General features: G+C 46.3%; 1 protein-coding gene and 1 pseudogene across 2 annotated transcripts in view; one reads left to right on the top strand and one right to left on the bottom strand.

Moving 5' to 3' along the window:
- Nucleotides 1–13269, bottom strand: part of ADAM19 (ADAM metallopeptidase domain 19) — a 78481-nt gene that overhangs the window by 45139 nt on the left and 20073 nt on the right. For both annotated transcript variants that reach the window (XM_045185059.2, XM_024576937.4), the window contains exon 4: nt 1747–1825. In XM_045185059.2, the coding sequence (XP_045040994.2) occupies nt 1747–1825 (79 nt within the window). The remainder of the gene's footprint in view (nt 1–1746; nt 1826–13269) is intronic.
- LOC112319450 (large ribosomal subunit protein eL34-like) lies at nt 9337–9949 on the top strand (annotated as a pseudogene).

Raw genomic sequence — 13269 nt, forward strand, 5'->3', positions numbered from 1 at the left:
CCTAATTCTGAGAGCACAAAGAACAAGGAAATGAACAGTCATGAAGTCATCACATTCCTGCTCCGCTTCTGGGCCTGAGGAGGCTACCCCAAGGGGGCTTCCACAGCAGGAAGCATGAGCTCATGGCAAACTTGGGCACTGAGACCCATTCTTGAGCTGCTGGTACACCAAGGCAGAAGCCAAGCTCAGAGGAGGGTGCTTTGTGAGGTTGTCATGGCTAAGGCTTTCGAAGCATGCCTGACCCTTCCCCACCTCCCCAGAGGCAGAGAACCAATCTCAAGGAAGGAGGTTTTGACCAAGGGGCATTGAGGAAGGTGTGTGGACATACTACAGCCGGACAGCCTGCCCAGAGATGAAAAAACACGGCTGAACTGCCTGCAATGGGCATGCAGCTATCTTGTATCCTGTCCTTCAAGGGTAATTTGATCAAGTAATCTGAGTTGGCAATGACAGACAGTGGCTGTCCTTGTCTTCCAGGCAGTCATGCTCAGCCAGGGATATCTGAAAGAATGGGCCTTTGGGAGACTTAGATTCCATGGGAAGCCTCTGCTGGAGGAGCCCTGGGGTTGAGAGGCCTGTCCTGCTGTCTTCACGCCACCCCTCCCACATCTACTCACCACTCTAGTCCATTAAGTCCTGCCCCAGAGGCTGCTCCAGAGCTCATCTCCCCTCCCCCTTCAGCCGGCATCAGCCTGGAGTCTAAGAAGGGTCACTGCAATGCCAAGTGTCTCAACTTGGGCACCAGTGACATTTGGGGCCAGCTAATTCTCTGTGTGGGGATTGTCCTGTGCACGGCAGGTGAGCAGCATCCCTAGCCTCTACCTTCCGGGTGCCAGTAGCATCCACCTGTCAGTCATGATAATCAAAACTGTCTCCAGACGTTGCCGAGGGTCCCTCCTTTGCTGGTTAAGATGGTCAAACATACAAATAGAATATTTTAGGGTAACTGTATGGGATTAAAATTGGTATAAATCATTATGAAGCATATTTGCTTTGCTTCATATTAGTTACCTGCATATTGACAAAAGTTTATTAAATGAATGGTTTAAAACAAAATCACTCCTGGTTGAGAACCAAAGGTCTGAGCCTATAGTTCTAATGGGTTCCCTGGTGGGAAAAGCTGGCAAACGGTGAAATGTGTGTGATTCACTACCTTCCATGTCCACCAGTGGGGTGTGGTGAAGCCAACTAAAATGTATCCATCTGAAAGACCATTTTTTAAATGACAAATTCTTTGTGCAAACATCCGTACTCAAAAACTACTTTGAGTAGAAAAAATAATCCAGTGTCGAGATGGCAGCAAAATAAGAAAACCTCCAAAACCTAAAATCTCATTAAAAAGGCAGACTACAAAACCCGTACAGATCCATATCAAAAAGGAACAATTAGACCATCTGATAGGGTGAGAGGACAAGATTACCAGTAAACCACTCCTTTTGCTTCAACTTCTATTGTGTGAGTACTTAACCTAAAGCAAATAAAATACATGCCTCACGTGATTTATTCCAATTTTAATCAGAAGCAATTATCCTAAAATATTTTTTGTTTGACCATTTCAACCAGCAAAGGAGAGGGCACACTTAGGAAACAACAAATTTGCACCTGGCTTCTCTTGCTGTCTCCCTTGGTTTTCAGGCAGCAGAAACAATCCCTTTGGAGGAGAAGCCATCTCCACCGGGTCTGCCATCTCCTCACTTCCCAGGCGGAGGGCAGCTGCTTTGTAGCTGTTTGCTGACCTGAACTTACCTCGGATTTCAGCGTGGTGGTTTGAGGGTTGCCGTTGGGAGTATACTGGGTTTCTGTGTAGGCTGGAGCGAAAAGGTGCCTGTGAAGAATAAGAACAGACATTTGTCACCTGAGGTGACAGACTCCACCCTCCCGGTGGAGGAACTATGTATGGCCAGTCACTCTAACTGAAGCAGGCAGAACTACCCCAAGCATGTCTGTGCAGAAGAAAAAGGGCGGCCACCAGGGCTTAAGGAACAAAAAGAAAAGCAGGAGGGAGACTGCTGTGAATTTCTGAATTTGTGGAGACCATGACTCAGTTCAGACAACCAGATGGAGTCAACAGAACAAAAGCAGTGGCCTTACATTTTTCTGGGTCTCGGGAATACCCAGGCAAACGCCTACTCAAAATGTACCTGGACTGATTTTTCTACCACTGCATCTACCAACTTTCAGTATTAGCACACCAATTCTTACTGAAGAGAACACCTCTCCCCTGTCGCATGTTTTGGTGAGACTGTCAATCAAGGCGTTGTCCCCGGCCCTAGCCAAGGGGGACCGTGATCCAAGCTGAGCCTGTGGAATAATGTCACCAGAGATGAATAGGTGGGAGCAATTCATCTGTTCCTTTGTTCCTGCTGCATGGGTTCCTGAAGCTGCCTCGGCCTGTCCTTTCTCAGACCTAGTGGTTCAGGTTTCCTGAGACCTGGTACTTCCATGTCTCACCCTTCCAATAAATCCTTTTTTTTTTCTAAAACTGGACCTTGGTTTTTCTTTTGCCACAGACCCCTTGAAGCTGAGGTTAAGAATGACTCACCAAAGGAAAAGCAACACCAAACAAGTTTCCTAGAATTCCTCTAAAAGTTAAAAAAAAAACAATGCAGCTCTCTCTAGGGAGCACGCCAGCACCTCTCCACACTCCTACCTGCCAGGCGCACCTTTTCCTCGCCTCTCTCTTCCTCTTAAGCTCCGAGGGCCTTTCTTCTCCCTCTGTAACTTGCTTCCTGAGCCTGTTTCTTCTACTGCCCACTTCTTCTACCTCTGTGACTTTCTAAGTAAACTCTCTCTTATAAAAAACACAAAAATAAAAAATAAAAGTAAAATAAAATTCAAGAGCCAAATGGATGCTTCAGCTAGCTCAGCCACACTGAAAGCCGAATGCATCTATAAAAAGCCAAGGTCAGGGGCAAAAGGGTTTGTAATGGAAGAGAAATTGGAGTTTAACAAAAAAAAAAAGAATGAAGTGGATCTCTATGTACTGATTGAAAAGAATGTCCAAAATTGAGTTAGATAAAAAATAAATTTTAGGAAAGTATGCATTGTCATAATCCCTTTTAATGAAAAATAATAATAGTACACCCTAATGTATGCATCGAAAACAACCGGAGACGCAAATGCCCAATGTCAACAGTAAGTATCTCGGGGGACTGAAGAAGAGGCTCATACTGTCAGTCGCATACTTCTGAAAATTGGTTGATTTTTTAAAATAATGAACACACATTCATTTTGAAAACTGAAAACCTAATTTGAAGCTGCTTTTAAGAAGAAAATATAGGCTGAGGCCAGCACGGAAAACCCAAGGAATCTGCAGGGACAGCCCCCATTCTAGAAGAGGTGACATTTCCCAGAAAGACAGAATCATTAAGGAGAGTCTCTAGAGTCACTAGAGAGTCACTTCCAGCTCTAAGTTCTGGGATCCCGACTCTCAGATGCCCCCCACCCCCGGAGGGCAGTCAGAGGGCAAATGCCACAAGAATTCTCCCTTGTACTATGTGAAGCCCTTCAACAGCCAGCCTTGGACAAGAAGAACAGGACTCGACAGGGAAACATAAAAATAAAGCAAAGCCCAAACCCCAGCTTGTGCAGAGAAACTCTCGTGGCATGGAAACTTTGAGTCAGGAATGAACTTCCCAGATCCTGTCCCCCAGTGCTTTCTCTTCTCCTGAGCACGTGAGCAGCCAAGGACCTAAGGGAGGCGGAGTCACCCATGGGTCCGAGGAGATAAAGTGTAGGCCCCATGAGGACAGAGGCCAAGCTACTTCCCTCACCAGTATGTATCAGTGTTTCACATTTACTCAATGAAAGAATGCCTTCACTAATTACTGAACAAATAAATGGATAAACAAAGGAATAAGTAAATGAGCGAGTCGTATAGCATGCTAGAAGCTTGGAACATGGTCTGGAGTCTGAGAGACGAGGTTCAATGCCGGCTCTGACATTGACTGTTTCTATGGCCATGAGCGAGTTACTTTATCCCTCTGAATGTTTTCTCTTCTCCAAAAATGAAGACAATATCCTTACTTGATAGGACTCTCAGTGAAATACAAAAACGCATGAAAAGGGCTTAACACCCAGCACAACGGATGGAATTTACCTATTTCCCTCTAAATCTCCCCAGCCAGGAACTGTCCAGTCCATCACTTGGGAGTGGTGGAAAAGCAATTAGCTTGTTCCTGCAGTACCACTTCCTGGGTCTGATTTCACAGACTGCGTAATGGGCAGCCAGGCAGGGGTTCAGAGTTTAATGGTCTATCCGGGTGCCAATGGATATAAATTTCCCCACAGAAAATGTACTCCTGATAAATACATTCTCCACCTCTTCTCAGTCTCAGGGGGAGATATTATTCATCCAGTGACATTAAGATGCTCCATAGAAAGCCACCCAGACTGAACCTCACAGGCGTCCACATTCTTGTCAGTCCTCAGCTACATCCTCAGAAGGGTCAGCATCTTTCTGCAGTTTCTTATTCTGACGATCTGCCCCCATCACCATGGGACTCTTAGTTCCTCAGCATTAAAAGGGACTTCGGGAAATGATAGCCAAATGCACTAGACTATGCGTTCCCTGAGAGCAGGAGGCATGGCTGCCTTGTTCAAGGCCTCTCCCCGGCTTCAAGCCCCTACCAGGCAGGCAGTCCACGTTTATTCGGTGAATAAGTGGATGAATGAATAAGTGGATGAATAAATGAGTGAATGAACTTCTACACCTTGTATAGGAACCTGCCACATGGCCATTCAGCCCTGGACATACCCAGTGACAGGGAACTCCTGTCACTCCATAGTTGACCATATCTAGTAGTTAAATCGAGTCCTTCCGCTGAACCAAAAACCACCTCTCTGTAACTGGTACCCACTGGCCTGCGTTCTGTCTTCTGAATCTGCAGGGAACAATCTGCTTCTTCTTCCACATAACTGTCCTTTTAGGACCAGCAGCAGCATTCATTGCCCAGGAACCAGATGAAAATGCAGATTGTGGGGTTGCACCCCAGATACACCGAAGCAGATAGAAACTCTATCTGGGGTTGGCGTCTGAACACCTACTGCAATAACTGAGTGATTCTGATCAGAACCACCGCCCTAGAGCATGAGATTTCAACACACTTTTAAGGCAGGTGAAGTTCAGAAATATCAAAGCCCCCATCACCTTCCTGCCTCCACCACATCCTGGATCATTCACAGCCTGAGAAGCCCAGAAAAGTTGCAGTTAAAATAGTTCACATGTATTTAAGTGTTAAATCATTTTGCAACACGGCTCTGAGGTACTAATCCTTGCCCCAGGTTGTGCCGGAGGACGCTGGGAAGTCGGACGTGTGGCTGTCCCAGCTCTCTCGGCACGGGGTCAGGTCTGTTGGTCCTGACCATACATTTCAGGCAGTTTTCTGTTCTGTCTCTCTTAGAAGGTGGAAGCATAAAACTAAAGCACCACCAGGACCCAGTAGTCCAAACCACAAGTTGCTGGTGATGATAGCAGCCTTGAGGACATCTATGCTGTCACAGAAAGAAGACTGAGCTCTTCAATGTGACTATGTACAGAGAACAGCAATAGGTATAAATACGCAAAGCACGGGGCAGAAAAAGACGATGGACATGTGAGAACTTCAGGGCTAGCTTGTTTGTTTGTTTGTTTGGGTTTTTGGGTTTTTTTGAAATAACCCTTTCCCCAAACGAGGTTGCAGATGTTGGCCAGGAAGGTCCTTCCTTCTTGAACAAAAGGAAGGCTCATGTTTCGTCACCACCACCTGTGCAATTCTACTGATAAACGAAACACTGCTTTCAAACGCTCCCCACTGTCCCAAGCTAGACCCATCTGTGATGCCCATGTGGTGCCCTGGCATTGCACTCACGACCAAAGACACTGCTGTCCCCCGACAGGCCACTGGGCAGCCCCGCTCGGCCCACCCGCCCCTTCTCTGACCACATCTTGTTCTCATCTCCTCCCTGACAAGGAGCTGGCTCAGCAGATCGGCAGGAAGCCGTCTCTCACCACTGGAGTGTGTTAGGGTTTTCAGGAAACGACTTGTGAGTGATGTGTGTCCAGGAAGAGAGAAGGACTATCCAAGATTTCCCACCCCGCCCCCTCCTTTTTCTGGCTTTGATGGAAAAGTGGTTTCTTCTACCCGCCTGCCCCTCCCTCCGGGCTGTCAAGCCCACAGGCAGGCTGGGTCTGTATCCCATCCCAATGCTACTATCATAGCAGCCAGCATTGCAATGTCCACTTGGGCAAAACCCCGGTTTCCCAGACCCCACAGTCCTCGGGCAAAACCTGCATCTTCTGAATCCCACCTGGGAAAATAAGCCCCCAAATATCAGACATAAAACATAAGGTCGCTCTCCATGGAAGGACAATCAAATTGCCTGGGACAGCCTGGATCGTGTTTGTACACGCAGCCAGACACCAAAGGCACACTGCAGTCCCACTGGCCCTGACCCACCTTTCCTAAGGCTTGAAGCCTTCCAGCCCAGCACCATCCCTTTAGGGACTGTCAGATAAATCTGAACTGCTTCTCTAGGCTTCACCTCAAGGCAAAGTTGCAAAACATCTCTGAGATCAACCCTTCTTCCTACTGTTTCTGATAAGCCAATCTGTGCAGACGAAACAGTAGAAGCAAGTATGACTCTGCTCATCCCACGGGCTATTTCTATTGACACCTCCTTCCCTAAGCTCTTGGTCCATCTTGCTCTTTCAAGAGCATCCGGGCACTTAGACACTGGTGATACTTGGGAGGTGTCATCTTGCTGATCCCTCTTATTTTCCCTGGAGGATCTTCGCCCTGCCAGCCTGTGTTGGTGATGACGTGAGCCTCTTTCAGGTCTGGCTCATACTCTTAATGCCATCATTATGGGACCTGGCCCAGTAACTGCACTACGTCCGGAAACACTGTGAAAAAACATAAAATCCCAGGCCCTACCCCAGACCCACTGAGAATCATATTCTCTAGAGAAGAACTCAGAAATGTGGATTTTTCTAGTTTTTCCAGGTGATAACTTTTTTCAGGCTCTGAAAATTCTCCTGCTCCACTGGGTCAATTTTAACATTTTAAAATTCTCTCCCTCATTTCTAGCCTCCCAACACCTAAAAATGCTACCAGCGCAAGATAGAGGGAAAGTCTAGAGCTCAGAAAGCTTTGTTTTGAGTACCAGCCACAACCACTCTCTAGATAATTGTCCTTTCAAACCCTGGAAATGAGTCAAGCGTTGCTCAGATCTCTTTCAATGTCGTACAAGGGCACTGTCAGGTCACAGGCCCCGGGAGGCCTGTTTAAGGTTCTTTGAAAAAGGCTATTTACCATTAAGTAGGGCGGCTCTTGTACAACCTTGTAAAACTAGAATGTAATTTGTAAAAACCTAATAAGATAGAATAGAGATGCAACTGATTTCCACAGTAAAAGAGATAATTCCGAGGTTATGCAGGGCAATTAAAAGAGGTAATTGCAGAGGTTATGCAGGGCTTTGCTGCCCCTAGGATATTAATTAACAAGTTGTATATTTACCTGAACAATCTATTTAACACTCCCTTCTTCCAATTTTTTAAAAAAGATTTTAGTATTTGTTTTTAGAGAGGGGAAGGGAGGGAGAAAGAGAGGGAAAGAAACATCAGTGTGTGGTTGCCTCTCGCACACCCCCTCCTGGGGACCTGGCCTGCAACCCAGGCATGTGCCCTGACTGGGAATTGAACTGGCAACCCTTTGGTTCACAGGCTAGCGCTCAATCCCCTGAGCCACACCAGCCAGGGCCCCTTTTTCCAATTTTTAAACCAGTTTTATCATCCTGCTGGCTCCCCCATTTGTCAGTGGATAAAGCTGACAAGAGCGTTTGTATGACAAGTGTTTCACTCGAGTGCCCATTTCCTAGATTACAAGTGGACGGAGTAAATAAATTGTCTCACAGCATTGTTGAGAGGTTCAAATGAGAAAATACATTCAAACACTGGCTCTGACCCTTGTTAGTTCTGTAAGTTGGGGCGAGTGGGACAACCTCTCCCTGACTCAGCTTTCTCATCTATGAAATGGGGAATATGAGCAAATCTACTCTGTAGGGCTTTTGTAAAATGTTAGGAGACTGCCTCATTAAGAATATTGGTTTAAATAAGATGAACAAATGTAAAAGAAGTCTTTGTACAGTATAAAGTTTCTGTGCATTACAAAATCAAGGGTGTCATTTTCTCCAGAAGTAGCTCTGAAATCTTGATAATTGTTAAATAGAGATACTAAGTTTTTGAGGGCTCATCATCTAGTTTCTCTCCTTTTGGGTATGTTCGGAAATTTTAATATTAATATTTTTTCACTAGCTAGGTGATACTATGCAAGTCACAAGCTACTTTGCCTGCTTCCCTATCAAATGAGAAAGGTGAGGCCCAGGACACACAGGCCCTGGGAAGGGCTGGAAAAAGCAGAGTGCTATTCTAGTAAATGGACAAAGCTTGCCCATATTTGGGACAGTAGTATAACAAATACAGTAAGTGTTGCTTTGTTTTCAAGGAAGAAAGAAAAGGGAGAAGAGATGGCTCGAGCTGTTTCAGAACTAAGATTTCCCAACCAGTGCTCGTTCCTTGTCTGACTCCAAAGGAATGGAAACAAACCAACTCGCCAAAGGCTCGGCCCTATTGCCAAATAAGGGACTGACACATCCAGGGGCCCAAGGCAGAGGCATTCCTTTTTGAGGGAACAGAAAGGCCACAGAAGGGGGAACTGTAGAGAGCAGGGATCCCCCTGCCTCAAAGGCGCCCGTGAGCAAAAAGGCCAGTTCCAGAAGCAGCACCAAGAAAAAGATGGCACTACCCACAAGCCTGGCCCAAAGTCAGAGGAGTCGGCATGTGTGTGTGCTTTTTTAACCTTCTATTAAGTTTGCAAACAATGCATTAAATCAATGCTCCTTTTCACCAACCACTTCCCATTACATCTTCTCCCAGTCCCCACAAGACCTGGTATCCTTGGGACCAGCTCCTGGTCCTGTGTTTTGCTTTTATGTGGGATACTAAAGGATGTTTGGATAAGCACTGTTTACTCCTTGGGTCCGCAGGGTCCTTATTTAATCCTCTTCATGCCTCCACAAAGATGAGCAAGCTCTCTGTGCAAACAGGGTCAGCTTCTTGGGATCATCAGGGAGCTTAACTGGCAGGGGCCTGCAGGGCCCTACAAATGGCTCGCCCAAGCAGAGTTTACAGATTTGTTTCACAGTGTCCTCCACGGCCCAGTGTGGGTATTTACTGGGAATGGATAAGAACAGTTAAGGGAAATGAGGTACTATTCACACTATTTCTCAGAAAGAGAAAAAAGTAAAACATAGCTTGACAGCAGCTTCCTAGCAACCAGTTTTTGACAAATAACCACAATGCTTGTTTATCAGATTAACCTGAAGGGAACGGCCAATGTGAGAGGTAACTGGTCATATTATAGAGATCAACTTTGTGATTAAGACACAGAGGAAGGGAAGAAAATAAGAACCTATAAGATCAGAGCATTGTTGAGAATATGCTGATAAGAGAGGTCTTCTGGGGACAGTGTCTTTAAGCATCCACAGTGGTGCAGCGTTTGACAGACCGTCGGAGGCCGTCCTACAGCACAGCTCTAATAAAACGAGGCTGTCCCGAACCCCTGGGAGTAGAATTGTTTACCTTCACACCAAGAAAGTTGGGAAAGCTCCAAAATCTGCGTGTGGCGTGTGCCAGGGCTGACTTGGTGGAGTTTGTGCTGTGAGACCCAAAGCTCTGATGAGGTTGTCGACACCGAAGAAACCTGTCAGCAGGGGCTATGGTGGACCAGCGTGTGCTGAGTGTGTCTGCAACAGGACCCAGCGTGCTTTCCCCACCGAGGACTGGAAAATCAGTGTGAAAGTATCGAAGGCACAAGCCCAGAGTCGGAAAGCTAAATGCAAAAATGAAGCTTTTTTGAGTAGTAAAAGCAAATATAAAAAGAAGAAAAGAAAGAAAGCAAAAAGGGAATAGGTGGACCATCCCATGGAAAACAGCAAACAAAAAGCGACTTGCCCTGTATGTGGGTGCTTGGCCCCTCTTAGGCTCTGACCCAGTGTCCCAGTAACTCTGATAAATCTTGCCCAGCATTTCTTTGCAACCTAAAGCACAAGTCACAGCAGAAGCACGAGTCAGGAGGGTTAGGACTCGGAAAGCCCTCCTAATTTGTCGTGAACATCTGCTGTCCCGGCCTCCAGCCTCCCTGCCACCTTGGGATAACAGTGCCCTGATCTGCATTTAGAGAAATGTTCCCCTTTCGCTACACGCTGACTGGGAGCACCCCAAGTCAGTCACGACGAGCCAGGACAATCTGGTGTCATATAGCTGCATTTCAAGACGAGTGACACCTGGTGAAAATGGCTGGAGCTGAGTCACCCCGGTGGTGGCACCAAAAGGCACTGTCTATGAAATCCTAGATCCTGTCCTTCCCGAGCCCCAGTCAGCCCTTCCTCTTTTCCTTCATTCTATGTGTTGCCCCATATCCTTTCCATGAAGGTTTTTTTTTGGGGGGATGGGCTTGAAAATGAGCAAAAGCAACATATCCAACATCACGAAGTCAGATTTTGCTTCTAAACCCATCAGTCTAAATAAACTAAAGTAAGCTAAGTGTCAGCAATAAATAATCCAAGAGTCAGGCCATCCAGACACTCCCAGAGGGCAGAGAGGAAAGATGTCCATGCCAGCTCATCAATAATTACTTATTAAGCAGCATAAAACGGTACAGACTGTGGGGCACATGGCATCAGAAAGACCAAGGTCCTCCTGGCTTGAATTCCTCACGTATTTGCCCTGGGTCTTTGGCCAAGCTGCAGCACCTCTGCTGAGTCTCAGGGTCTGCATCTGCAAGCCCACGCACACACTCCACAAATGTTATTGAGCCCAATTGTGTGGCAAGCACCGTGGGAAGCAGCACGCTTTTCCTGCCTCTCCCGAATCTCCCACCATGAAGATTACAGGAGGTTGAAGGGTGGCAGAATGTGCCTCCCCAAATACGCCGCTTTGGCATAGGATTATTTTGAGCTGAAGGCAGATACTACAATTTCTTTTCAGCAGGACATAAATTTTCAAAGGCCTCCCTCCTCCCTTCCGAACCAACGACAGAAGTTAATCACCAGACACAACTTTATATCCTATCAGCTTGGAGAAGGCACCAGAGGAATTTGCACAACAAATTGACTAGTCTTTATTGACCATTTATTTACCTACAGCTTACCCCCTTTGGAGGCCTAATAGTGCTTTCCTTTGTCCCGTCACTTCTTTACAAGTGTATCTGTCTTTGTTGAAGACGCTAGAGAAGCCTGAACTCTGAGTTATTCATTTTCCCCTGGGTATCTCCCATGTAGACATGTTAACTTCTGTTTGTTTTTTTCTTGCTAATCTGTCTCTTGTGACAGGGTTCCCAGCAGAGAACTTAGACAGGGAAAATTATTTTTTCCTCCCCTACAAGGTCTTCTGTGAAAGTCCTTTGCGAACACTAACAGGCCACACAGAAGGTAGGTCTCACTGTCTAGTTCTCAGAAGCCAAGTCACTGTTTCATGGCCCATCTTCCTTCCTTCCTAGAATTGTTGCAAACCAGCTTCCAAATTCCCCTAACAAGCTGTCCACATAGCTAGGGAACAGCCGTGCGTGTTCATGTGCGTGTGCAGAGGGCAGAGAAAGGCAGCCTACAGATCAGGAACCCAGGATGCTCATTGGACTTCGCGGGTCTCCTTTTCCACAGGTACATTTCTATCACCACGCAACTGAAAGCCAGTTTAATCTTCACCTTCTTATCCAAACCACAAATCTAACATCGACAAGTCAAGAGATCACAGAGAACAGACTGATGATTGTCAGCGGGGAGGAGGTTTGGGGGACTGGGTGAAAGAGGTGTAGGGCTGAGAAGTACGAATTGGTAGTTACAAAATGGTCATGGGGATGTCAAGTACAGCATAGGGAAGATAGTCAGTATATTATAATAACTATGCATGGTGCTAGGTGGGTACTGAAAATATTGGGGGAAACACTTAGTAAAGTACACGATTATCTAGCCACTATGCTATACACTTGAAACAAATAAAAAATAATATTGAATGTAAACTGTAATTGAAAAATAATTTTTTAAAAAAAAGAAGTCAAGAGATAAAGAACTTCTAGAATACTAGGAGCCTGACATCTTTGCCAACACTTAGAATCACCTCTTTCCCTAACACTCCAGTCTCCCTCCAAAGGAACCCCTTTCTGTGACTTGCCCTTCCCTTCCCCAGAAAGGGGGGCTTGGAAAAAGAATCCATGCCTGATATAAAGCAGCCATTATAGCCCCTTGGCCCATCTGGACCTCTCTCCAGGGAGACTGATGCAAGAGAAGAAAATGTGGAGGCTGCCAGTTTTCTGCAAACCCGTAACCTCAGGGGAAAAAGAAGGAGGAAAGGGGGGCAGGGGGCCACATGGGAGCTATGGAAGGGCCTGGAAAAGAGCCACGAGTACAGAAGGCATAAAGACCCCATTTCTCCTTCAACTGGCGGAGGAAAGCCTGGCCCAGTGCACCCATTCAATGATACCATTGTTCTCAACAGAAGCTGGTTTAAGAACCCTTAGAGAGGCCCCATGGAGGCCTCGGCTGCTAGAATGGGCAAAGATCTAACCTTCCTAAGAAGATCAAGTGCTTAGAATTGTAGATAAGGTGGAAAGACTGTCGGAGCACACGTGCAGAGCTGACCAGCGTAAGCACAGACCTTCCTTTGGAGTCACAGAAAGAATATCGAGGCTGCTTCTCACATAGATTTCGTCACGGGCTCCCCACCTCAATCCTGCCAAGTTGGTGACTGGGGATTACTACCTTCGTCTAATGAGAAAACTAAAGATCTGAGAAAGAAGGGGCTTGTCCGAGGTCCCTCCACAAGCTAAGGGCAAACCCAGGGATGGCTCCACTTGCTACTCACTTCAGCAGGAACCCCTCATGGGTTCTCGAATATCCTCGCCCTCAGCCCATATTCAACCCACAAGCAGTCTCCATGACTCCACCATAAAAATATCTTTGGAATCCATCCCCTTCTCCACATATCAGCTACCTCTTCCCTAAATTAGATCGCCAAAATTTCTCACTCAGGTTATAATGAAGCTCTTGAATGGGTCTTATTACTATTGCTGGTCTTGCACTTCCAATCCATTCCCTCCACTTTAGAAGTAGTCCCGCTCAAATGCATTTTGGGTGCTGTCACTATCTGGCTTTTAGAATATTCTTCGTCAGCTCCTCATTGCCTTCAAGATAAATGCCTAAACCCTTGAAAGAGTCTACAAGGCCCTTGCAGGA

The sequence above is a fragment of the Desmodus rotundus genome, chromosome 6 (assembly GCF_022682495.2).
Source record: "Desmodus rotundus isolate HL8 chromosome 6, HLdesRot8A.1, whole genome shotgun sequence".
NCBI classification, from domain to species: Eukaryota; Metazoa; Chordata; class Mammalia; order Chiroptera; family Phyllostomidae; genus Desmodus; species Desmodus rotundus.